At 36.2% G+C, this 23,950-nt stretch overlaps 2 protein-coding genes across 3 annotated transcripts; both read left to right on the forward strand.

Annotated features, from left to right (window-relative positions):
• Positions 1–16,372: 16,372 nt before the first annotated feature.
• LOC127138772 (uncharacterized) lies at positions 16,373–21,209 on the forward strand. 2 transcript variants are annotated; one of them, XM_051065293.1, is made up of 4 exons: positions 16,373–16,487; positions 16,830–17,185; positions 18,577–20,485; positions 20,713–21,209. In XM_051065293.1, the coding sequence occupies exons 2-3, from the start codon at positions 16,833–16,835 to the stop codon at positions 20,471–20,473; spliced, it is 2,250 nt and encodes a 749-aa protein (XP_050921250.1). In that variant the 5' UTR covers positions 16,373–16,487; positions 16,830–16,832; the 3' UTR covers positions 20,474–20,485; positions 20,713–21,209. The 2 variants fall into 2 exon arrangements, with proteins under 2 accessions (XP_050921250.1, XP_050921249.1); XM_051065292.1 differs by lacking the exon at positions 16,373–16,487 and having other exon boundaries at positions 16,497–17,185.
• A 533-nt stretch (positions 21,210–21,742) lies between these two features.
• LOC127138773 (late embryogenesis abundant protein At3g53040) lies at positions 21,743–23,602 on the forward strand. The gene is made up of 2 exons (XM_051065294.1): positions 21,743–23,175; positions 23,291–23,602. Exons 1-2 carry the CDS (start codon positions 21,882–21,884, stop codon positions 23,377–23,379), a joined length of 1,383 nt encoding a protein of 460 aa, XP_050921251.1. The 5' UTR covers positions 21,743–21,881; the 3' UTR covers positions 23,380–23,602.
• The last annotated feature ends 348 nt before the right edge of the window (positions 23,603–23,950 follow it).

Below are 23,950 nucleotides of genomic sequence, written 5' to 3' on the forward strand. Positions count from 1 at the left end.
AGCTATCATTGTTTCCTGGTAAGAGCATTGAGATACCGTCTTGGATTTCCAATGTCACGACCCATACCAATGAAAGAAAAGGAGAAGTGAGTAGTGGATCCAAGAGGGTTGCGTTCGACGATGAGATTGAAAGAAAAGAATTTGAAGATCATCATGTCAAAAAGCTGGTTGATCCCAATCTTCAAGTTTGAAGAAATCAATTCCCTAAAGCTGGCAATCATTTGGTTGTTTCAACACTTCTTTTGTAGTTTCTTTGCATGTTGGTTGTTATTTGCTTTTAAACATTGTTGTTTTATTTGAATTGGTAAGATTAATGAAATGTTTATGCATCTTTTGAATTGATCCATTCGTATTCACTCGTTTTTCATTTATGTTAAAAAAAAAAATTCTCCTCTCATTCATTTTTTGTTTATCAAACCGTTGTGTTAACAAAGATTGGAGGGAGGATGATGAAAACGAAACACCTGAAATCGTTGTGGTATGCTTTTGAGTAAAACCTTGTCGATGATGTAAGACATTGTTTCAAATCCCCAAACACTGAAGAGATAAGGAGTTAATCCCTAGTCAACCACTTTGAGCCTAGAAGTTGGTGTTTATTTCGGATCTAAAACCCTTAATCTTAACCTGGGGCAGGGTAGTTGTGTTCAGATAGTTTGATCATGCATTCGATCTTTCAAAAAATCATCCATATGAACACCCTCCAATTAGGTTCAACCACATGTTATCCTTCGCGCACATGTTGAAGTGTCGAAGAAGTTAAGAAAAGCTAAAATTAGTGTTGGTTGATCCCTATCCACCAATAATGTGGCAGTCAATACCTTTAAAAAATAAAATAAAAAGCCCGCTAAATCAAATACCACGAAATGACTTAGGCAAAAGTTAGGGCATCCCGATGGACCGAAAGCTTCAAAGAAGTGGTCCAGGAAAAATTAGGGATAAAATAAATCAATCAAAAGAGGTCATTAAATCCTCGACAAAAACAAAATAAGGTGACTGCCATTTCAAGAAAATTCGTCTTGAACCCTCATCACACCTTCGAACCATCTTGGAGGTCGGATGCGTGTATCGAATTAACTGAACGTAGGAACTGGAGATCATCAAGAAGAAGGGGTGGGTAAAAACAAATTTTGAGCCTTATATCCTTTTGTTTCAAGAAACTGCGAACCAGACCACGTTACAACCCTTAAAAGACCTAATTGAGGCAGGGTTTATTTTGAAAGCATACTACAACAAGGTTGTGTTAACCTGACTCCAAACGATTTTTGTGAATCATTTGATGGCACCAACTTGCATACTGTGAATGACTTGATCACCATTGTGTTCTTATCAACGACTCGTTCACTGTATTTCACCCGTTCATATCAATAAATTTTGATTTCAAATTTTGGCATAAGTATTGAATTAAAATTACCATTTTCAAATGAACAATCTTATTTGCGATTCAATACTTAGCATCAAGGAAATTCAATACACAGTTGAGGAACTTGATGGAGTGAAAGAAGTCTAGTCAGGGGCAAATCACTTTGAGCATCAGTTAATTCGAGCTAGTCACCCTAAGGGTCATCTAGCCAAGAGTAATCTGCTTCGAGAATCAGACAGGGGCAAGCCACCTCAGAGCTCAGTAAGTCCAATCACTCCAAGGTTCAGTTAGCCAAGAGTAATTTGCTTCAAGACTTAGACCGGGGCAAGCCACCTCAGAGCTCGATGAGTCCAGCTATCCAAAGGACAATCAATCAAGAGTCTACCATTCCAACATTTGGTTAGTCAAGTTTAGACCACTACAAGTTTCAAACACTTGGGGCAAGCCATCTCGAGGTAGTCTCATGGCAAGTTGTTTCCAAACTCACTTTCAAGGTGAACATTTCCGAAGTCCCAACAGACTGGGGCAAGATGAGCCACAAAGGGGAAGAACCTCTTTCTTCGTGCTTTCAAACTGCTCAAACAAATTCTGCCATACGTCAACAACTATTGAGTTTAAGACGAGTGCCCGAAAATTATGCTAGCACGATCCGTTAATCCTCCAAAAGGATCCATTGGCTAAGTTGTGGCTATCAAACTGGATAGAATCCTCCTTTGATAACATCTATCATAAAATATTCAGTTGAGTTCTCGGTGTTGAGGAATCATGAGCTTCCATAAAAAGCCTTTACAAACTCCCAGTCTGCCCAGTGTCAGCATTCTCATAATCATGATCATTCATATATCATGCATAAAAGGAAATTCAAATCATGCATAGCCGAAATGTACTTCGTGCTCATTTTGCATTGACCCAGGTCTTGTTGTCGATCCTAGATCCTTTGACCTCTAATTCCAGCTTGTCTTTGGTATCCCTTAAACCAACGTCCGGTTTTCGCAGTCATTTTCAAGTCCAATTGTTGTTGGCAAAATCCGTTAAAGGGTGGTTGTAGTCCATTGCTTACGGTCAGAGTCCAATTGTTGTTATTCCAGTATCAGGTCATACTTGAACCTGCTCTGAAGATTCTTTCTCTGTTTGTTCAATACTATTCAGGTCATGTATGAACCTGTTGTTGAGCTTTATTCCGGTGTCAGGTCATACTTGAACCTGCTCTGAAGATTTTTTCCCTGTCGTTCAATACTATTCAGGTCATGTATGAACCTGTTGTTGAGCTTTATTCCGGTGTCAGGTCATACTTGAACATGTTCTGAAGATTCCTTCTATTTTTGTTCAATACTATTCAGGTCATGTTTGAACCTGTTGTTGAGCTTTTATTCTGGGGTCAGGTCATACTTGAACCTGCTCTGAAGAGTTTTTCCAATTTTTGTTCAATACTATTCAGGTCATGTTTGAACCTGTTGTTGAGCTTTTATTCCGGGGTCAGGTCATACTTGAACCTGCTCTGAAGAGTTTTTCCAATTTTTGTTCAATACTATTCAGGTCATGTTTGAACCTGTTGTTGAGCTTTTATTCCGGGGTCAGGTCATACTTGAACCTGCTCTGAAGAGTTTTTCCAATTTTTGTTCAATACTATTCAGGTCATGTTTGAACCTGTTGTTGAGCTTTTATTCTGGGGTCAGGTCATACTTGAACCTGCTCTGAAGAGTTTTTCCAATTTTTGTTCAATACTATTCAGGTCATGTTTGAACCTGTTGTTGAGCTTTTATTCCGGGGTCAGGTCATACTTGAACCTGCTCTGAAGAGTTTTTCCAATTTTTGTTTAATACTATTCAGGTCATGTTTGAACCTGTTGTTGAGCTTTTATTCTGGGATCAGGTCATACTTGAACCTGCTCTGAAGAGTTTTTCCAATTTTTGTTCAATACTATTCAGGTCATGTATGAACCTGTTGTTGAGCTTCATTCCGGTGTCAGGTCATACTTGAACCTGCTCTGAAGTTTTTTTCTCTGTTTTGTTCAATACTATTCAGGTCATGTATGAACCTGTTGTTGAGCTTTATTCCGGTGTCAGGTCATACTTGAACCTGCTCTGAAGATTTTTTGTTCAATACTATTCATGTCATGTATGAACCTGTTGTTGAGCCTTATTCCGGTGACAGGTCATACATGAACCTGTTCTGAAGAGTCTTTCTCCATGATTATTCCCCAGCATTGTCAGGTTTAGTAAGTCATGTGTGAACTTACTGCCGAAATCTCTTGTATTCTAAATGTTGTTTATCAATTTTCACTTCGATTACTCCCCAGTGTATGTCTGATTCTCCAGCAGGACTGTTTTCCCCAGCAAGTTTGTTTTTTTACCATTTGTCTGTCTCCCTGTGGATCACCAGCATTCCCCACAGATTGGTCTGTCTAGTAGCATCTCCTGTCAAGGGTCCATCATATCCCTAGCAAAAAAAAATTACAAAAAAAAGAATCATGCATCCGCGCATATCATATCATGCATATCATATCATATCACACCATGTCATAGGGATTCAGGATCAAAATCCGGGTCTTTTTAGTATTTAACCATCTCCCACTATGATCATATGAAGAACGTCCTGCTTCATATTCTCTAGTAGAAGACGCTTAAATAGGGGCAACTGCCATACCCCGATTTTGGTCCTGAATTTTTATTTTTATTTGGCACTTGGCCTGAAATTCATTTGCATACATTCATTCCCAAATCCATTTTTCTTGATAAACATTGGTCATTATCTGGTTTTTTGATCAGGGTGTTTCTTTGATTATAAAATGGATTCAAACTATTTGACTTTTTAATTTTCAATTCGATTTTAATTTCAAAGTAAATCTAATTCCAAATTTCAAGTTAATCTTAATTGTATTTTTACTAATGATTCAAATTCTAATTGATTTTTAATATCCAAATAAATGTTAGAGTTTGACATCAAAGTAATTTTAGCAAATTATAGATTAATTTGATTTTTATTGGTTTATTTGGTTTCTTTGATTTTTTTATTTTTTTCTAATTGATATGCTGAAGTTTCGATCATTCAAGATGTATATAAATGTCTCTTTGAAGATATGGAAAATAAATATAGATTCATTATTGAAGACTTGCATCTCAAGTATGGTTTCATGCAAGAAATATATGAAGTAATATTGAAAGATACTGTTGATAGTGTTCAAGCTTCTAATGGATTGAAAATAGAAGAAGCAAATATCAGGTCAGTTATGATGCAAGGGCTTTTGGATATTAATCAAGTTATATTCAAAGAAGTTTTGGTAGGTGCGGATGAAGCATTAAAGCACAAAGCTTCTGAGAACAAAACTAGTATATGTAATACATACGTTGAAGTCAAAAGTGGAAGAAAAGGAGAATTTAATAAAAGGGGCGGCGGATGCTACAATTCAACAGCCAAGAGAGTGACAATTCTCTTTCCAACAATTAACTCAAGCTAACTTTCATTTCTCCTAGTAACACCTGTAGTGGCTCTGTTTCACTAGATGAGAGCATGTCAACCAGTAATTCTTTGATGACTCCGGAATTCAAATATACTGGCAATGGCGACGTTGCGTCGATCAAATCAATTGAAAATAGGACGAACAACATTCTCAATATTTCAGACTCTTCCAAAATGGCAGATGTTGACACCATACTGAAGTCAAGAGCAAATAAAATTGTTGACCTTGACTGCAATTTCAAAGACCCGCGGTTTTGTGCATCCATTGCCAATGAAATCTGCGAAAATTTGCGTGTATCTGAGAAAATTAAAAGGCCATCTATAGAATTCATGGAGAAGATACAGACAGACATCAATGCCGGCATGCAGGCAATGTTTATTGATTGGCTTGTGAAGGTTGTTGAAGAGTACAGACTTCTACCTGATACACTATTCTTGGCAGTTAACTACCTTGATCGCTATCTCTCAGGCAAAGCAACGAACAGACAGCGGTTACAATTACTTGGTGTTTCCTGCATGATGATTGCCGCAACCTAGCAGAAGGAGAAAAAGGAAGCCTTCAGCCGGATAACAGAACTGATACCGTTCCAAAAAAAACCTTCACAGTACGCTTCAAAATCACACTTTCAATCATAGCCCAACCAACTCTCTGATAACCGAAACAACCCTGCAGAACTTCCCATTTTATGAAAAAACCATGAGAATTCAATATGCAAAAACAAAGTCAGATTGTATTGCTAAAGAAGAGAAAGTTGAGAAAAAGAGGTTCCCTGAGGAATCAAAACAATCTTCCGTGCCAAATGGAACACATGGTGCCAGTAATGGTGGCCCAACAGCCTCATTCCGTCCAGGGTCTACTTCCCAAGAAGTAGCTGCTCCTAACGTTATTTTGTTCATAGAGAACTTGCCTTATGAAACTACCGGCAGAATGCTTGAAATGCTCTTCGAACAATACCCTGGGTTTAAGGAAGTGCGCTCGATTGATGCAAAGCCAGGTATCGCATTCGTAGATTTTGAAGATGACATACAATCATCTATGGCAATGCAGGCTCTTCAAGGCTTCAAAATCACACCTCAAAATCCCATGGTCTGTTAAAAAAAAAGAAACCACTTGCAGAAGTTGTAAGTTTACAGGAAGTTAGATACAACAAGATGACAGAAGAAAAAACAAGAAACACAAGTACAACTACGCGAATTCAGAATGCGCACAAGCCAAACAATACCAACTGAAACGCCTATCAACTGCAATAAACACCATCCAATCATGGTTACCTTCGCTGCAACACCATGTTTGTTGTCTCAGCAGGGAGCTGATATCCAGATGATGTTGGCAGCCGACGTTCACATCGACACCCAGGAACTGCTATCTCTAGATCAGCTCTTCTAAGACGAAACTTCAATCAGCCATAGCATTGACAAGTCCGCAAACCAACGCTAGCCCAAAACAGTGCGGATACCTTTGTAGTATCAAACCACGCCGAACACGGACCTTTGCGTAGCAATGAGTTTCCCGCAAAAATCTCAGCAACCTACAAATACAGCAAAACCATTTCCAACATTAGCTGCCCAAATTTTTTCTACCATTGTTTTGCCGATAAAAAAATAGATTTGGATGGGCAAATAATACTTGTTGATGTAATATCTCTCAAAGGGCGGTATGGTTTCCCCTGTTGGTTCATACGGGTTCGGGGTCAGCCTGTGCTAGATGAGCGGTTGAAGAGTATCCGTAAGGGCAAAAGCGGTGATGCTAACGTCAATAAGTCGAAAGAGTTTTGTAAGCTTTTACACTATGCACAATATGATCTTCCAGTGAACTTTCGTGCATTAACCTGCAATGTTGGAAAACTTGTTAATAATTCTGAAACTCAAAGGAAAGCAAAAGAACTTGTATTCACTTGGAAGAATCGTGACTGATACAAACACCAAGAACCTGTAGAACCCCGTGGCAATCAATAAGCAGCTTGCGTTTCAATTCCATGGACCTGCAAAATTTCACAACAGAAACAACAAACAATTAGGTAAGAACCCGAGCTTTATGAATGTGATCAAATCAAAGTATCCTGAGGATCAACCGAAGCACAAAACTCAAATAGGACGAGAATTGGAAATGCTTTTGCTTCCGGAACAGTTCAATCTGCTAGTTTGAAGAATTTCCCTGAAAGTAAAAACGGTGTTCTTCAACAGCAGTGTCATTATCTTGACATATCTCTGTCTCAGGCTTCTCCAACACCTGCATTTGCTTCAGAGTTTCCTACCAAGGAGTTTGCTCATGGGATATCTCTCGCAGCCGAGTCTTCCAATTCCGCTCACATAGCTGCAGCTAGCACTTCTCGCACCTAGAAGTTCATGGCAGTAGCAATAGTTGAGCTTTGCAAATGACCGAAGTGTTTCTTTTCACCAATTTTTACTACAGTAAAACCAGGTAATTAGCAAAGGCTGTAAAGTTCAAAAAATAACCCAAAATAGAATTAAGGACAAAAGCGAAGAAGAAAGCTAAGTTCAGAGTACCCTTTCCGAATCAAGCATCAAAAAGGCCAATCCCAACTGAGCGCATCAAAAGTAGTTTGCAGAAGATATTCTTTGGAATTCCATACAACAACCCTAAACCCTAAAGCTGTGAATATAAAAAAGAGAGGGGCGAATCAGGAAAAAAGGAGGGAGGCGGAAGTGAAAAGATTGGAAATCCAGAAAAAACCTAATCCTAAAATCAAAGACAAACCTATTTGGGAGAGGGAAGGAGCGAGGTTGAGCTTCGTCATTACCGTCTTCACCGCCGGAGGTGAGCTCTCTTTTGCTTCAGCCTTTGTTTTTTTTTTGTACGATTCGAGAGCGGTTGAGAGAAACGTGATGGTAGCGATGGAAGGATATTGAGAGTTTGAGTGAGAGCGTTTGAGAGAGAGGTTCGTGAACGAGATATGGAGAGGCGATGGAGAGGACGAGATTGAGAGCTTTGAGAGAGAAAGAGTCCTGTCCAAATTCGTTTCATTTTTCTTTTTTTATTGTTCACTTTAAGTCTGTTTAAGAACCTTTTAATCCCATTAGTGACTTTTAGATGTAGATATTAATATTGGATGTTAACTATGATTCTTTTTACCATTTCCAATTTATTCCTCATTGTAAACCCAACAGCCATGCGGCTGGGTTTAATTACTAGTAGACCAACAGTTCTTTTTCTATTTAGTTTTTTTATTTTAATCCTATTTTTTAATTTACCTTAGTTTATATATTTAAGTTTAGTGTTAAAATATCAGTTAGTTGGTAAGTGGTTTGGTGGAGGGGAGTGGTGTCTAGGTCTTTAGTGTAGTGGGTTCGATACCCCTATGTGCAGTTTTTTCTTTTAATATTTTCTTTTATGTTTATGCTTTATTACTCATAGTTTTTATTATTGTTTAATAATATAGATTTGTTTTTCTTTTAATTGCATCATTCATTCAAAACCATTTTAAAATTATAAAAATCATACTTTTCTCGATTTAATGTCGAGCCCATTTCCACACCCTTGTAGGTCGATTGCTTTTTAAGCATCGCCGTCAACCTCACATAGCTTACTCTTGGGCTTTCTTACAATGAGCCGGTTCTCTTGCACTTACACTCATGCATTATTTGTTTGGGTCCGATTTAATTATTTCATGATTTTTTAATCCCCATTTGACAAAATGTACCCCACTTCCCCAATGTGTATATAATTTTGTACTTGTTTTATTTCTCTATTTTAGGTACCAACACAAGAGTAAAATCCACAATTTCTAAAAAAAATACAAAAATATGACTCGATCCAACGTCGAGTATTTTCTCAATAAACAAATCAATTCATTTCTCCATCCTATTCTATTCCATTTCTTTCAAACTTTCACCGAACGCTTGATTCAACGTCAAGCCATTTTTTCTGATAAAAACTCAAAAAAATATTAATTCATAGTCAAGACTTTTCAATAAAGGTGGAATTGGAACATGGTGTATACCATGCACTCCTGAGGTTAAGATTCGAGACGTATGCCTCGCCAATCTTAACTCTCGCCATCGTCTAAAATTGTCAATGTGGTTTCGTCAAACCCTTTCTCAATCAAATCTAAGATACCTAAATCTTATTTAACACTTTTTCAATAAAGGTGGAAATGGAACATGGTGTATACCATGCACTCCTGAGGTTAAGATTCGAGACGTATGCCTCGCCAATCTTAACTCTCGCCATCGTCTAAAATTGTCAATGTGGTTTTGTCAAACCCTTTCTCAATCAAATCTAAGATACCTAAATCTTATTTAACACTTTTTCAATAAAGGTGGAAATGGAACATGGTGTATACCATGCACTCCTGAGGTTAAGATTCGAGACGTATGCCTCGCCAATCTTAACTCTCGCCATCGCCTAAAATTGTCAATGCGGTTTCTTTAAACCCTTTCGCTATCAAATTCCAAAATACTTAATTCCTATCTTAAACTCTTTCAATAAAGATGGAAATGGAACATGGTGTATACCATGCACTCCTGAGGCTAGGATTCGAGATGTATATCTCGCTCATCCAAGTTCTCGCCATCACTCAAAATACATCCAACCAATCAAACTTTTTTCTCGCCGTCGTGCGATTAATCCAAAACCTTTTTCATAAATGAAAGATATATTGTCTTAAGAGATACAAAACAATGTTTCGGCCACGATTGTTGAGTAGAGATAAATGACGCTTTTCCGAATGTAGATTTATAAATCCGTTCGATGTGTGGTATGCGTCCACTCCTCATCTGTTTTGGGTAAAACGGTGTTTTCGTCGATTAATACAATATAGCTTTCGCTAAAATCGACCAACAAACAAACATTTTTCTACCCAGAACTACGTAAGCCTTGATTTCTCTTTTGAGATACGTAGGAGCAGGATTTTTAAATCTTGTCAGGCCCACTAATAAAAAACTTAGGTTTAGTCCTTCGTCAAAAATCCAAAAATATTCTCCTGTCTTTTATTCATTATTTCCCACTTAATAACTTGAAAAGCCTAACATTTCAAACTAACATTAATGCACACAACTGACCTAATGGTTCCCGTTGAGTACAACGGACGTGAGGGGTGCTAATACCTTCCCCTTGCGTAATCGACTCCCGAACCCTGATATTGGTTGCGATGACCATATCTTATCCTTTCTTTTAGAGGTTTTATCGATATTTTCCTTTTCCCATTTTTGGGAATAAATAAAGTTCGGTGGCGACTCTGTTCAGTCCATCATTGCGAGCGTGCGATCGCGCTTCGCTTTGAAGTCGTATCCCCATTTTTTTCGAGGTGCGACACCAAGCAACCATTTTGTCAAATATCAGGTCTTGTGTTGCACAAGTACCTTAGTGAGGTAATAATTTGTTTGCAAAAGGTTGCATTTACAAGCTTATCATTTTCATCCTTGCTTACCCTCATACCTGTTTATATAGAAGTAAATGCAGGATTGCAATTGCTCATTTTTAACTTCTTAAAGATGTCATCTGCATATATCTTCCGATACAAGAAAACTCCACCTTCTGTATTCATAAACTCCACTACTAAGAAATAAGTCAATTTCTCAAGGTCATGCATTTCATACTCATTCTTCATGCTGGCTTTGAATGTTGTCAATTAAACTTAATATGATCTTGTATATTGAATCACTTGTGGAGATGTTTACTCTAAAGCCTCCGCCCACTCCTGAAGTTGGAGTTGTGGTTGAAAATGAATCTGAAGCTGAAACAGAAGTCCCTCTTCCTCCTCCTCCAGAAACTGTAATTGCAATCGTATCTGGGACAAGACCAATGGAAGAAGTTGAACACATTCCCTTGGTGATGAGGACTCTGCAAGAGTTGAAGTAAGAAAATGAAGTGGTTAGGTCTCGCTTGGATAGGCAAGATGACATGTTTAAAGCACAGGCTTAGATGAACACCAAGATTGAAGGGATGCTTCAAGGCATTCTATCGTCTAGATTTCCACCCCCATCTTAGAAATCCTATTTTAAAAACTTGTTGCTTTCTATCTTTATGTCTTGTTTTGCTTTCATTTATGTACTTTTTGCTTTTGGATGAAATGAAGTTTCTTTTATGTTTATACTTTGTCTTTATCTTTTTGCATATTCTTTTTGATTGATGACAAATGGGGAAAGTAGTGGACACGATTTTGATATACTTATTTCCCTTATGAATCACAAACAATTGATTCTGAGACTTCTATTTTTGGACTCTGAACACCTATCTGGGAACTTTGAATAAGTTCACCATTATTGTTATTATTTTTAATCAAGCTAACCAGGTTATTCAGAAGCTCCAGAATTTTATTATCAATAAATCATTAATCAGACATATACATTTTTTAAACTAGCTCTAATTTAAGCAAGTTTTTAACCAGACTTTGATACAAGAAATTGGGAATTTCTAATCATGTTCTGATACAAGTTCAATCAGGAATTTGACAAGATAGTCTTCTGATAACCAAACTTTTTGATACTTGAAATCAAGAAAGAACATAATATATGTTAACCAGGCTTCCTCGTTCGAGGAAGTTATTTCTTTCATGCTGATTGAAATATCTTATGTGTTAAAATTATTTTAAGTTTTAAACTTAAGGGGAGCTTACAAACCTTACTCTGAAGTTTTGAGTTGAGAAATAATTTTAATAGCATAATATTTATGGGGGCTTACAAACCTCACTCTGGTGTTTTTATGTGATTAAACCAAGTAAAAATTGTTCATCAAAATGTATGGGTTTGTCATCATTAAAAAGGGGAAGATTGTAAGAACATGATTTGGTTCTGCATCTAGCTTTATGTTTTGATGATAACAATACATAGAGCTTAGATAACAATTTTGTACCCTAATCATTTTGTTTAGCGTGTAGATTTCTTATATAAGTTATGACTCTGATTAAATGATGTGTGACATCATCAAATTCTGAATCTAATGCACGCTGACTCTGAGATATGTGTTCGCAAGATAATCATGCTCTGCATTCTGCACTCAACGCTTCTGATTTCTGATAATCCAAAGCTTTATAAATTTGAAGCTTCTGAAGCAGATACGCTCTGAAGCCCCATGCTCAAAACAACTCTGAATTGTGTCACCAGACTCTAAAGACTAGGTTCTGATGAATTGGATTAAGACTTTAAAGACCTAGTTTCTGAAGATTCTCTTAACCTGACTATTATTCTTCTCTTATGCATGCTTTATCACCTATCTATAAAAAACATATGAATATTGAAAATAAAATCAAAAGGTTTTACGTGAGAAAAATAGTACAAAATACAAAATCAAAGATTTCTTCCACTACACTAATTTTGTGGGCTAAGGACTGTACTATTGTACTATTTTGTCTCCCATTTTCACAAGCTGTTATGCAAGGATACAACTGCATTTTGTTTTTCTGATTCTAACATCCAACAAATCTTTTCATTGCCTATATAAAGAGACTTAGAAGAATAGAAAAACGATGTTACACGCTAAGGAATTATTATATACGTGAACATTGCTCTTTGTGAAATATTTGAGAGAAAAGAAAACACACACAATAACTATTGCTCATACTCTTCATATAATATATTTTGTGTGATATACTTGTTATTTGTTTGTGTATTATGCTTTCTTAGAAGCATTTTGTAAACACACTTTGCATTTCAATGTATTTGATTGTATTTTTCTTGAGTGACTATGGTTTAGTCAGTATATTCAAGAAGACATTCACAATTGGTATTTATGTTGTAATCAAATTTGATTATAGCGGATTAAGTCCTTGATGATAAGGAAAAATCACATTGGAGGGTGGATTGGAGGTAACTTAGTTAACAGTGAATCGGGATAAAAATAATTGTTTCATTATTTTTGTTCTTTGTTTTCTGTTTGTTGTGTTGGGTGGATTTTTTTTAGAAACCTAATTCAAACTCCTCATTTCTTGTGTTTCTTGTCACCTTCAATTTTGACAAACATCGGGTTTAGTGTTGCACAAGTAATATAATGAGGCAATTATTTGTTTGTAAAATGCTGGATTTACAAGCTTATCATCTGCACCCTTGTTTACCTTTATACTTGTTTCCATAGAAGTAATTGCAGGATTGCAATTGCTCATTTTAAACTTCTTAAAGATGTCACATGGATATATCTTATGATACAAGAAAACTCCACCTTATGTATTCACAAACTCCATTACTAAGAAATAAGCCAATTTCCCAAGGTCATACCTTTCATACTCATTTTCACGCTGACATTGAATGTTGTCAATTGAACTTCATATGATCTTGTGACCAAAAAATCATCAACATACAAGTATAATATGAGTTGGTCATGCTCAATTGAACCTTAGACATACACTATATGTTTTGATATGCATTTGTTGAATCCTAGCTATATGAGAATATTGTCAATTATTTTGTTCTATCCTCTAGGTGCTTGTTTCAATCCATACAATGTCTTTCTCATCATGTACACCTTCTCTTCTTGTGCTTTGTTCTAAAAAACAAGTGGTTACTTGACATAGATCTCATCCTCTAGTGGCCAATTGAGAAATCCAGACTTATATCCAGGTGATGTATCTTCCATCCTTTATATGTTGCAATTGCAATCACTATTCTGCTGGTTTCTAGACTAGAAACTGGTGCATATACCTCATTGAAGTCAATTCCAATCCTTTGAAGGAACCCATTTTGAAATTAGCCTTGCCTTGTACTTCGTTATCTCATCGTCTGGTTTGAGCTTCAACTTATATACTCACTTCACATCTATGGTTTTCTTGCTTGAGTGACTGACAAACTCCCAGTTCTGATTCTTCTCAATTACATTGAGTTCATCCTTTATAGCTTCTTTCTAGTTATAACCTTTCAGGGCTTGATTGAGGTCAAATGGCTCATATTCAAGCATTATGGCTTCTATCAGATCACCGTGTCCATCTACTAGTTGATAAAAATATATTTCATAGTTAGTTAGTATAACTGATTTAGTTCTTGCTCTACTTGACCTCCTTGCCTCCTTTCCTTATGTAACTTCCTCTACTTCTTCTTCTTGTAATTCATATATGATATTTCTTAAGTTTTCACCATTATGCATCGAATTGTCTGGAACTTTCATCCAGTCCCACCTTTTGCTCTCATGAAACTGCTTATCTAGACTTATTACCACTTTATTTCATTAGGTCAAAATATTTTGCTTACACTTGATGAATTATAACCTATAAGGATCATTGCTTGACTTTTATCATCAATCTTATTTCTTAATTGCTAAGGTACATGCTTAAAACAAAGTGAGCCAATTTTTTTGAAATGACCAACACTTGACTTTAGATCTATCCAAATTAATTATAAGGTTAATATCTATTTTCGCCACTATTATATTGGCCATTTTCAAAAAACCACATTATAACTAAAACATAGATTCCCTCAATGCCATTTTAAGATTTCATATTTTTAGTCCCTAAGAAAATCTAGTCATCAAATTCAATGACATACAAAAGAAAAAAAATCACAATAAGTATTTTTAACAAAACAATGAGCCTAAAATTATATAACTTAGATGAGTGGAAAGTAAAGAAGAGATGAATATAAGAAACGTTTAGACAGAAAGACACATTGAGTTTCAAAATTAAAAAACACTACAATAAAAATTTAACGATAATCCATGTTGATTCACTTATGTTAAGACATGTTTCCATCTCATCAACTTAGAGATATTAATGGGCGGGAAGGGGAGTGGGAGATGCATCCATATCCCACATCCAAATTTATTCCCCATCCCCGTCTCAGATCTCTCCCACGAGCGAATTTAATCCCCAATCTCCACAAACTCTAATGATTATGGCGAATCCTCATAAACATAATAAAATAAACAAGTAATATATCATTTTAAATCATTTTTTTTAAAAAACAAACCAAAGATATGTAGCAATTAATTTTCTCTGTAAATTTATTATTTTGATAATAATTCAAAAAATTTAAAATAATCATTTAGATATCTTTTTTACTAATATTACAAATATGTTTTAATTTATTTTATAAAATAAATTAATGATAAGAAAAAAAACATATAAATTTAAAAAAAAATATTTTTGAAGATTTTATACGAATCAAAGTTGGACGAAAACTCCATAGGACGAGGAATATGTTCTTCGTCTCCGATGTTCCTTCAAGAAAATTTTGTTCTCCACTCACGTTCCCTTGAAAGAAATTTTTTCGTCTTAAATCTTTAAGACTCTGAATAAAACATGTCTTATAGGAATTCGCAGTAGCGAATATAAATTAACATCTCTAACTTGACATTTACCTTTCATCCATCTTTGTCGCTAAGTTTTCAATGAAAATACCATGCTATAATAAAGATGGATATTATTGATAATATAAAATTAATTTTCATTTGTATCGAATTAAATCAAATTCAAATATTTATTAATTATTAAAATATTCTTCTTTACATGAGAGAGATTTCTTCTAAAAAGTACTAATCCATTTCAGGAGTTACTCCTTCATTAGCTAACACATCCGCACACTTATTCGCTTTTATATAAGTGTGAACCACTACAAACTTTTTCACGCCAATCCATGAGTTTGCGGATTTGTTTGATCAATGATTAAACCGTTTATTTTTTTACTGAACCTCTTTCAAGCATGTTCACTACCACCATAGAGTCCAAATTTAACTTCACATATCTCAATCCTAGCCATTTCATAATCTTTAACCCTTCAAACACGCCCCACAATTCAGCCCTACTTACACTACACACTCCAATATACTTCAAAAATCCACCCTTTCATCTACCTTAATTGTCTCGAATAATGCATTTGCACTCAACTACCTTATTTGCCTTGTACGCCCTATCCGTATTGAGTTAAACCCAATTATTCTCGGGAGATTTCCAACCTACTAAAATCGTGTCTTTCCTACCATCCAAGGCCACTCGGCTGTTGCCAATAGCAACCACATAGTCTTTTATCAACTGAGCCACATACCTATCAGAATCTATAAGTCGTTCATACATGTTATCATGCTCCTATTTATTGCGCCAAATCCAAAGGCTATGACACCCAATCATAAAAAAATGACTCCATTCTTTCCTCCCAATAAGTGTCTCATATATATTTATTTTAACCCAATTTAAAACTGAAAGCTCTAGGTCGAAAATACCTTGACTAATGTTCCGGAGAATTATGTTCATCCATAATGCATGGCTTTAGGACAATCCCTAAATACATACAAGGTAGTTTCGCACACATTTTCACGCAGAATACAAGCTACTCCTCCCATTCCTTTCGTACTCTTCTTCTTACTTGTTAATAATCAATAACGTTCAAGCATTCACATGAAACTTCTAATTCTTTCTTGCACGTTATACTTCCAAATTTTATGTCATATGTCGTTCTGTTCAACTTCATCCCGTTATACCAACTTATGTAAATTTCGCGGATCACCTAGTATCTCCGACTATAATATACTCATCATTTCCATAATATACAATTTGGAGTTTAAGTTTGTAAGCCTCTTATTGTAAATCTTTTAATGAGATTAATTGTTTTCTTTAATTTTACATGAAATATATAAATTTATTTTACACATTTTGTCCGCAAATTGATAATTTATGAAAACCTAAAAGAAAAAGAAAAAACAGAGAAAATACGTCGTGGTAGCGAGATAATAACAGTTTCAGAAAATTAGACTCTGATTGGCGACGGTGTCCTCCATTTTGCTGTTTAGGTTTCTATCTCATTCCCTTTCTCTTTCGTCGTTTTTCTGTTCCAAGAGTTTTAACTTCTTTTTCCCCTCATCAAAATCACTGATTTCTTCTATGGGCAGTGTTTTTTTTCTATTAAAAATTGAATTTTTACGACAATTTTGAATCAAGCTTATATTTTTTTGTTCTGTGAATTTCAATTGTATGATTTGACACTGAATGAAACGGTAGGATTTTGAGCATTTTGCAATTATGGGTTCAGAATGTCACTGATATTTGACTTCTGACAGTCACATTTTATCACTACTAGTACCATTTTTTTTTCTTCTTTAAACAATTAAGCAAACGTTACCACTTCTTGATAGGCCATGGCTACAGTTAAAAAGAAAGTGATAGCTATATGTCAATCAGGAGGTGAGTTTGTGAGCAATACAGATGGATCATTGTCATACAATGGAGGTGATGCTTATGCAATTGACATTGATCAGGACACTATTTTGTCTGATTTCAAGTCTGAAATTGCTGAAATGTTTAACTGCAATGTGGACACCATGAGCATCAAGTACTTTCTTCCGGGCAATAAGAGAACACTCATTACGGTTTCCAAAGACAAGGATTTACAACGCATGGTTAGTTTTCTTGGAGATGCTACCACTGTTGATGTGTTTGTGTTAACTGAGGAAGTTGCGGCTCGAAACACTTCCAACATGCCTGCTAGTAGGTAGTTAGTTATTCTCAAGTTCTTTTGTTTTATCATTCCTTATTTTCATTTTTATAGACTTTCTTTGCTAATGATAGACGTCATGTAGTTTAAATTGGTTCGTAACGGTAGAAATCGATGTATATGATGTTAGAGAGTCCTACGTTTTTTCTTTTAACCACATTTTACATCTTGATTATCAGTATCTGCTATACGTGTGAGTTGTATATCGATACAAAACTAAATTAAATTGATACGAATCTCTAGTGTGTATGAACATGAATCTCATTATGAATAATTCCAATTCATTATGATGAGATTTACGATTCATAAAGTAGGTCGTTAAATTCACGTTTTGATAACCATGTTTCATTTGTTTCTAGATGAAAATGTGACCTTTGTTTCTAGATGAAAATGTGACCTGTATAGTTGGGATGTTGTGGTTGGGACCATTATTATTGGCCATAGCATCATGGTTATCAAGATTTTACGTTCTCACTCACCTCCAACGACGCATATCTTATGTAGAATCGTGCGTTGTAGCTAAATTGTGAAAGAATTGTAAAATCATTGATTATGAGGGATCTTGGCCAGTTCCGGCCATGATTGACCGTTTTCCGGCCATCACCAAGATGCAGAGGCACAACAATTATGGTTCGGAGGTGATGAATGCATGCCTTTTGAAATGATAAGTTTTTGGTTTAGGGTTTAGAGAATAAACATATCAGATGTAGGATTTGTTTTATATTAGACTTATGATAAACCAATTATGGACCAAATATGTCCATAATGTCTAACAAATTCTTTTGATAAATGGTAATAAAGTATAAAATTTAATCATACACCAGTGTTATCAAATTGTGGTGCCATGGCCGCTATAGGGGATATACATGACGGTTTTTGGGCTCGTCGCAATGGTAAATATAGGCCGATATCGTGGATTTTTCCGCCATAATCCACTATAACGGCGCCGCAAAGCGACCGATATGGCGGGATTTTGGCTCTCCGCCAAGGACCGCCATCCGCCATCAACAAGACTATCATATACGTCTAAAGAATGTGATAAAAGGTCACTTTACCACGAATACACTTGCCTAGCAACATATCATGTAAAAATACTTCAAATATCTAGTATTATTTTTCACTTCAGTAATATCTTACGATTTCTGTTACGAATCACGATCTTATGTTTTACTGTCTTGCCACCTCCTGTCGATATTATAAAAATAATTGAGTAGAATCTTCCAATCTTAGCTACGATCTTATGTTTTACGATCTTGTTATCCCCTCTCGATCTTATGCAAGATCCCGATCTTGGCAATCTTGCATAGCATATAGTATTAAACAATTTATATTCATATGCATTTACTTGTGAATTTTTTGAAAATTTTAGAGAACATATGGTGATGCAGGTCAAGTAGGACAACTGTGTCAGAAGCTGTTGTTCCTGATGTTCTCCCTATTAATATAGCAGCTGTTGATGCAGCCCAATCCATTGAACAAGTTGAGATAGATGTAGCTAATGAAGCCCCTGCTCAATCTCTTTGTTCTGGGGCCAATGATGATAAGCCTCATAGAGCAGCACAGCAGTGGGAAAATACCATCACTGGTGTCGACCAAAGGTTTAATAGTTTTAGTGAATTCCGAGAGGCATTGCATAAATACTCTATTGCGCATGGTTTTGCTTACAGATATAAAAAAAACGATAGTCATCGTGTCACGGTCAAATGTAAATCTCAGGGCTGTCCCTGGAGAATATATGCATCGAAGTTGTCTACCACTCAGTTGATTTGCATCAAGAAAATGAACAGAAATCATACTTGTGAAGGATCAGCTGTCAAAGCTGGGTATCGTGCAACTAGAGGTTGGGTGGGAAGTATTATAAAAGAGAAATTGAAAGCTTCACCCAATTACAAGCCAAAGGATATTGCAGATGACATAAAGCGCGAGTATGGGATACAGTTAAATTATTCTCAAGCATGGCGTGCAAAAGAAATTGCTAGAGAACAACTTCAAGGCTCCTATAAAGAAGCATATACTCAATTGCCATTCTTCTGTGAGAAGATAAAAGAGACAAATCCAGGTAGTTTTGCAACATTCACGACGAAAGAGGACTCAAGTTTCCATCGTCTTTTTGTATCATTCCATGCCTCATTAACTGGTTTCCTGCAAGCCTGCCGCCCTCTCATTTTCCTTGACAGAACTCCTTTGAACTCAAAGTATCAAGGAGAATTATTAGCTGCAATTTCTGTCGATGGAAATGATGGCATTTTTCCTGTAGCCTTTGCTGTTGTAGATGCCGAAACTGAAGACAACTGGCATTGGTTTCTGCAGGAGCTGAAATCAGCTTTATCAACATCTGAGCAGATTACATTTGTTTCAGATTTTCAGAATGGGCTAAAAAAGTCATTGTCTGAAATATTTGAAAACTGCTACCATGGCTATTGTTTACGTCACCTTGCTGACAAACTGAACAGAGACTTGAAGGGGCAATTCTCTCATGAAGCCAGACGTTTCATGGTTAATGATTTTTATGCCGCTGCATACGCATCCAAACCAGAAGTTTTTGAACGTAGTATTGAGAATATAAAAGGTATTTCTCCTGAAGCCTACAACTGGGTCATACAAAGTGAGCCAGAGCACTGGTCCAATGCATTCTTCAATGGAACTAGGTATAATCATATGACATCAAATTTCGGACAGCAATTTTACAGTTGGGTCTCAGAGGCGCACGAGTTGCCAATTACTCAAATGATTGATGTATTACGAGGTAATATGATGGAAACATTTAGCATGCGACGCGAGGAGTCTAATCAATGGATAACAAAATTGACACCTTCCAAGGAGGAAATGATCCAAAAGGAAGCGTCAGATGCTCGCTCACTACAAGTGTTGCTCTCACAAGGTACCACATTTGAGGTCTGTGGAGAATCTGTTGAAATGGTCGATATTGATAATTGGGATTGTAGCTGCAGGAGATGGAAACTTAATGGCCTTCCTTGCTGCCATGCTATTGCTGTCTTTGACTGTGTTGGTAGGGACCTATATGATTATTGTTCCAGATACTTCACAGTTGAGAATTACAGATTAACATATGCAGAATCAATTCACGCTCTTCCGGATATTGACAGACCAGTCCAGGTTGAACCGGATATGACAGTTACCATAGTAACCCCTCCACCAACTAAGCGGCCTCCTGGCCGGCCAAAAACAAAGCAGGTTGAATCGATAGACATAATTAAACGTCAGCTTCAATGTGGCAAATGCAAAGGGCTTGGCCACAATCGGAAGACGTGCAAACTTCCCTAGTTTTGCAGCATAGTAAGTCTCTCTCAGAAGTTTTTTTTCCTACTATGTCTTCTTCATATATGACAGTGTGTCATGATGCATCCCAAATTTGAGAGTATGTTTTTGATGTTTGATACTATAACAGTGAATTTGTAGTTACTGTCTCATATGTTTTATACCATGCTTAATACCGGTTGTTTGGAATTATATGATCATTTTTACCAGCAAGCAACAACATTGACAAAATTTCTGTGACACAGGGAATTTTGAATAAAGCAAGATGCAAATATTTTCACATGATAGAGAATGGCAATGGAGAGTGGTTATATGGATCTGGTTTGAGTCTCCAAATTCACAGGCTTCCTGTCTAGAGTTTAGTCAGTTTCTTTTTTCTTGTTTTACTCTCGATCAATTGTTATCTGGCAGAGAACAAATTACTTCAATTTAGATAGAACCAAAACCATGTGTTTTTCTGGGTGGAGTTTGGTCATTGCCATTGTCTAATAATTTAAATTTATTGATTTGATGGAGTAGTGTTTGGGGGAGCCATTTTTAGTATTCAAAGTTGTACAATTCTTCTTGACATCATGACTGGTGGGAGATATCTTTAGCTACAAGCAAGAGCTTTTTGAATGATATGTATTTAGAGATATTTTCATGATAGTAGTTTAAGATTAATTTCTCCTTATTGGAGACAAATGTAGATTTGTTTTTAGCCCAAACAAGTAATGTATCTTTACGTGCTTTTGCTTATCAAGCATACCATGATATCATTTTGCAAAGATAAGTTTAAATGAAATAGTTTTTAGTTTTTCGGTAGGGGAATCTTCTGCAAACGGTAAAGATTAATCTTTCGAATTGAAGAAGACTACTGTTGAATGCTCATTCAATAGAATTTAACACTGCATAAAATCACACTTGAATCTCATGGATTATACTTAAAAAAAAAATGTGATGGTGGCAAGGATAGAACTGGAAGAAGCTAAATCAATCGAGAAAACACATTATTGAAAAGAAAAAAAAAACTTGTTCTAATTTACTTTCAATGCTTTAATTTTATCTTTAAAAAATCAAATGAATCAGACGGTGCATCTGTGTCGTTTATGACACGTACACGCCGACATGAAAACCGCAACATGAAAACCAAAAAAAAAAACCAGTAATGATGAAACACACTTTGTTTCTATGACTGACACGTAAAATTCCACATGTTCTTAAACAGGCCACGTTGCATGTTACCCTGCAACCATGTCCCTCAACTCCTCTTATATAAACTTCCTCCATACTAACCTCTCTCATTCATTCTACCACTTTCTCTTCTCTCAAATTCTACATTACAATTTGCAAATCACATCACAAAAACAATTCCCATTTTTGTCACACATTTTTCCCTTCCATTTTGTTGTTGTCACACTGATAAAGCTACTACATGGTGATGGCTACCAGGGTTGTTTTGGTGACATTTATGTTACTTCTGTTTGCCATTAACTGTAATTCTTCTAGTGTTGGTCACACGCCTTCAAAAGAAGAGGAAGCTCATGATTTTCAAGATGTGAAAGCCAAGACCATGGAAACTGCCAACAAAGCATCTGAAACGGGAAAGGAAGGGAAAGAAGCCGCAGAAACATGGACTGGATGGGCCAAAGAGAAACTCACTGAAGGACTTGGCTTCAAAGATAAGGATAGCACCCCTCACAAAGCATCTGACTGTGCTTCAGACACTGCACAGAAAACCAAAGATTGTGCAAGTGAAACTGCACAAAAATCCAAGGAAACTGCTAAAAAAGCCTCCGATCAAGCCCAGGATGCTGCTGAGAAAACCAAAAAAAATGCTTGGGATGCTTCTCAAAAGATAAGAGATTATGCCACTGATGCTGCTGGCAAGACCAAACATTGTACCGGTGATGCTACTGAGAAAACTGGTTGTTATTATACTGATGATGCTCCAGAGGACACCAGAGACTTTGCTGGTGAAGCTTTGCATAAGGCTAAAGAATATGCCACTGATGCTGCACAAAAAGCTGCACAGAAGGCCAAAGAATATGTCACTGGTGCCGCGCATAAGTCTCAAGAGTATGCAAATGACGCCACAGAGAAGACCAAAGATGCAGCATATAAGACTAAAGATTATGCTGGTGATGCTGCAGGGAAGGCCAAAGAGTATGCAAGTGACGCCACAGAGAAGACCAAAGATGCAGCATATAAGACTAAAGATTATGCTGGTGATGCAGCATACAATGCTGCAAAGAAGACTAAAGAGTATGCAGGTGATGCAGCGGAGAAGTCCAAAGATGCAGCATACAAGACAAACGACTATACTGCAGAAAAGGCGAAAGAGTATGCAAGTGATTCTGCAGAGAAGACAAAAGGTGCTGCCCAGAAGGCCAAAGATTATGCTGGTGATGCTACACAGAAGACCAAAGAATATGCTGGTGATGCTGCACAGAAAACCAAAGATGCTGCATATAAGACCAAAGACTATGTAGGTGATGCAGCATATAAATCAAAAGATTATGCAGGTGATGCTGCACAGAAGGCCAAAGATTATGCCAATGATGCAGCATACAAGTCAAAAGAGTATGCCAATGATGCTTCATACAAGTCCAAAGACGATGCTGCTCAGAGGATCAAAGAGGCTTCTGAATATGCAAATGATGCTGCTCAGAGAACCAAAGAGGCTTCTGAATATGCAACTGATAGTGCTCAGAAAAACGCAGCATCTGGTTTGTACAGTTCAAACTTGTTTTTTAGTACTAACATTTCTAGTATGCGCATGGTAATATAGAGAAAAACACATATTGTGATTGCTTAAGTGCTTAGTGTATGTGTGATGAGCAGGGGCAGGGGAATACAGTGCTGAGAAGGCAGCTAAATCACAAAATCTGAAAGATAAATTGGGTGGAAAACGTGGAGATGATGAGCTTTGAGCTTTCTTATCAGTTGTTCTACCACAAGTGTTGTTGTACAATTCTGCTGTCATAAAAGAGAAGAGCCTATGTGTGTATATAACTATTGTAGTATGTGTTTTTGTTTTGCTGTTTGCTAGTGCTGTGTTTGGTCTCATGTTAGAAGCATCCACATAGCACAAGTTGGAACATTTTGTATCAATTTCTCATATGTTTTTAAAAAATAATATATGCAATTCTCACAGCAGGTTTTTGAGCAATATCCAAAATGATTTGGATAGAAAAAAGGAAGATGTTTTAAGATTTAACTATTACATTTATACTTAAAAGTCTTTTAATCACTTATGATAAAATGATGCATTTTTGTTTTAATATAATTGATTAAATTTGTCCGTATTATGAAAAATGGTAAAAAAATGAGTTGGTTCAAAAATACGTGTTTATATATTATATACGTGTTTATATATATATATATTGGATTTGCATTTTTAGAAAGTAAAAATACATTGCAAATGTGTTTTCTAGGTTATTCTAATATGACATTTTCTTTCTACTTCTAGGGGTTTTAGTGGTGATGAATAACTCTTAAGAA

Source organism: Lathyrus oleraceus, chromosome 4 (genome assembly GCF_024323335.1).
Source record: "Lathyrus oleraceus cultivar Zhongwan6 chromosome 4, CAAS_Psat_ZW6_1.0, whole genome shotgun sequence".
In the NCBI taxonomy this organism is placed as follows: domain Eukaryota; kingdom Viridiplantae; phylum Streptophyta; class Magnoliopsida; order Fabales; family Fabaceae; genus Lathyrus; species Lathyrus oleraceus.

Bases quoted from the DNA above. Each gene is read 5' to 3' on its own strand.
- LOC127138772 (XM_051065293.1), top strand. From the start codon at position 16,833: ATGGCTACAGTTAAAAAGAAAGTGATAGCTATATGTCAATCAGGAGGT. The intron at 17,186-18,576 runs GTAGTTAGTTAT...ATGGTGATGCAG, and splicing joins TCCAACATGCCTGCTAGTAG to GTCAAGTAGGACAACTGTGT.
- LOC127138773 (XM_051065294.1), top strand. From the start codon at position 21,882: ATGGTGATGGCTACCAGGGTTGTTTTGGTGACATTTATGTTACTTCTG. The intron at 23,176-23,290 runs GTTTGTACAGTT...TGTGATGAGCAG, and splicing joins TCAGAAAAACGCAGCATCTG to GGGCAGGGGAATACAGTGCT.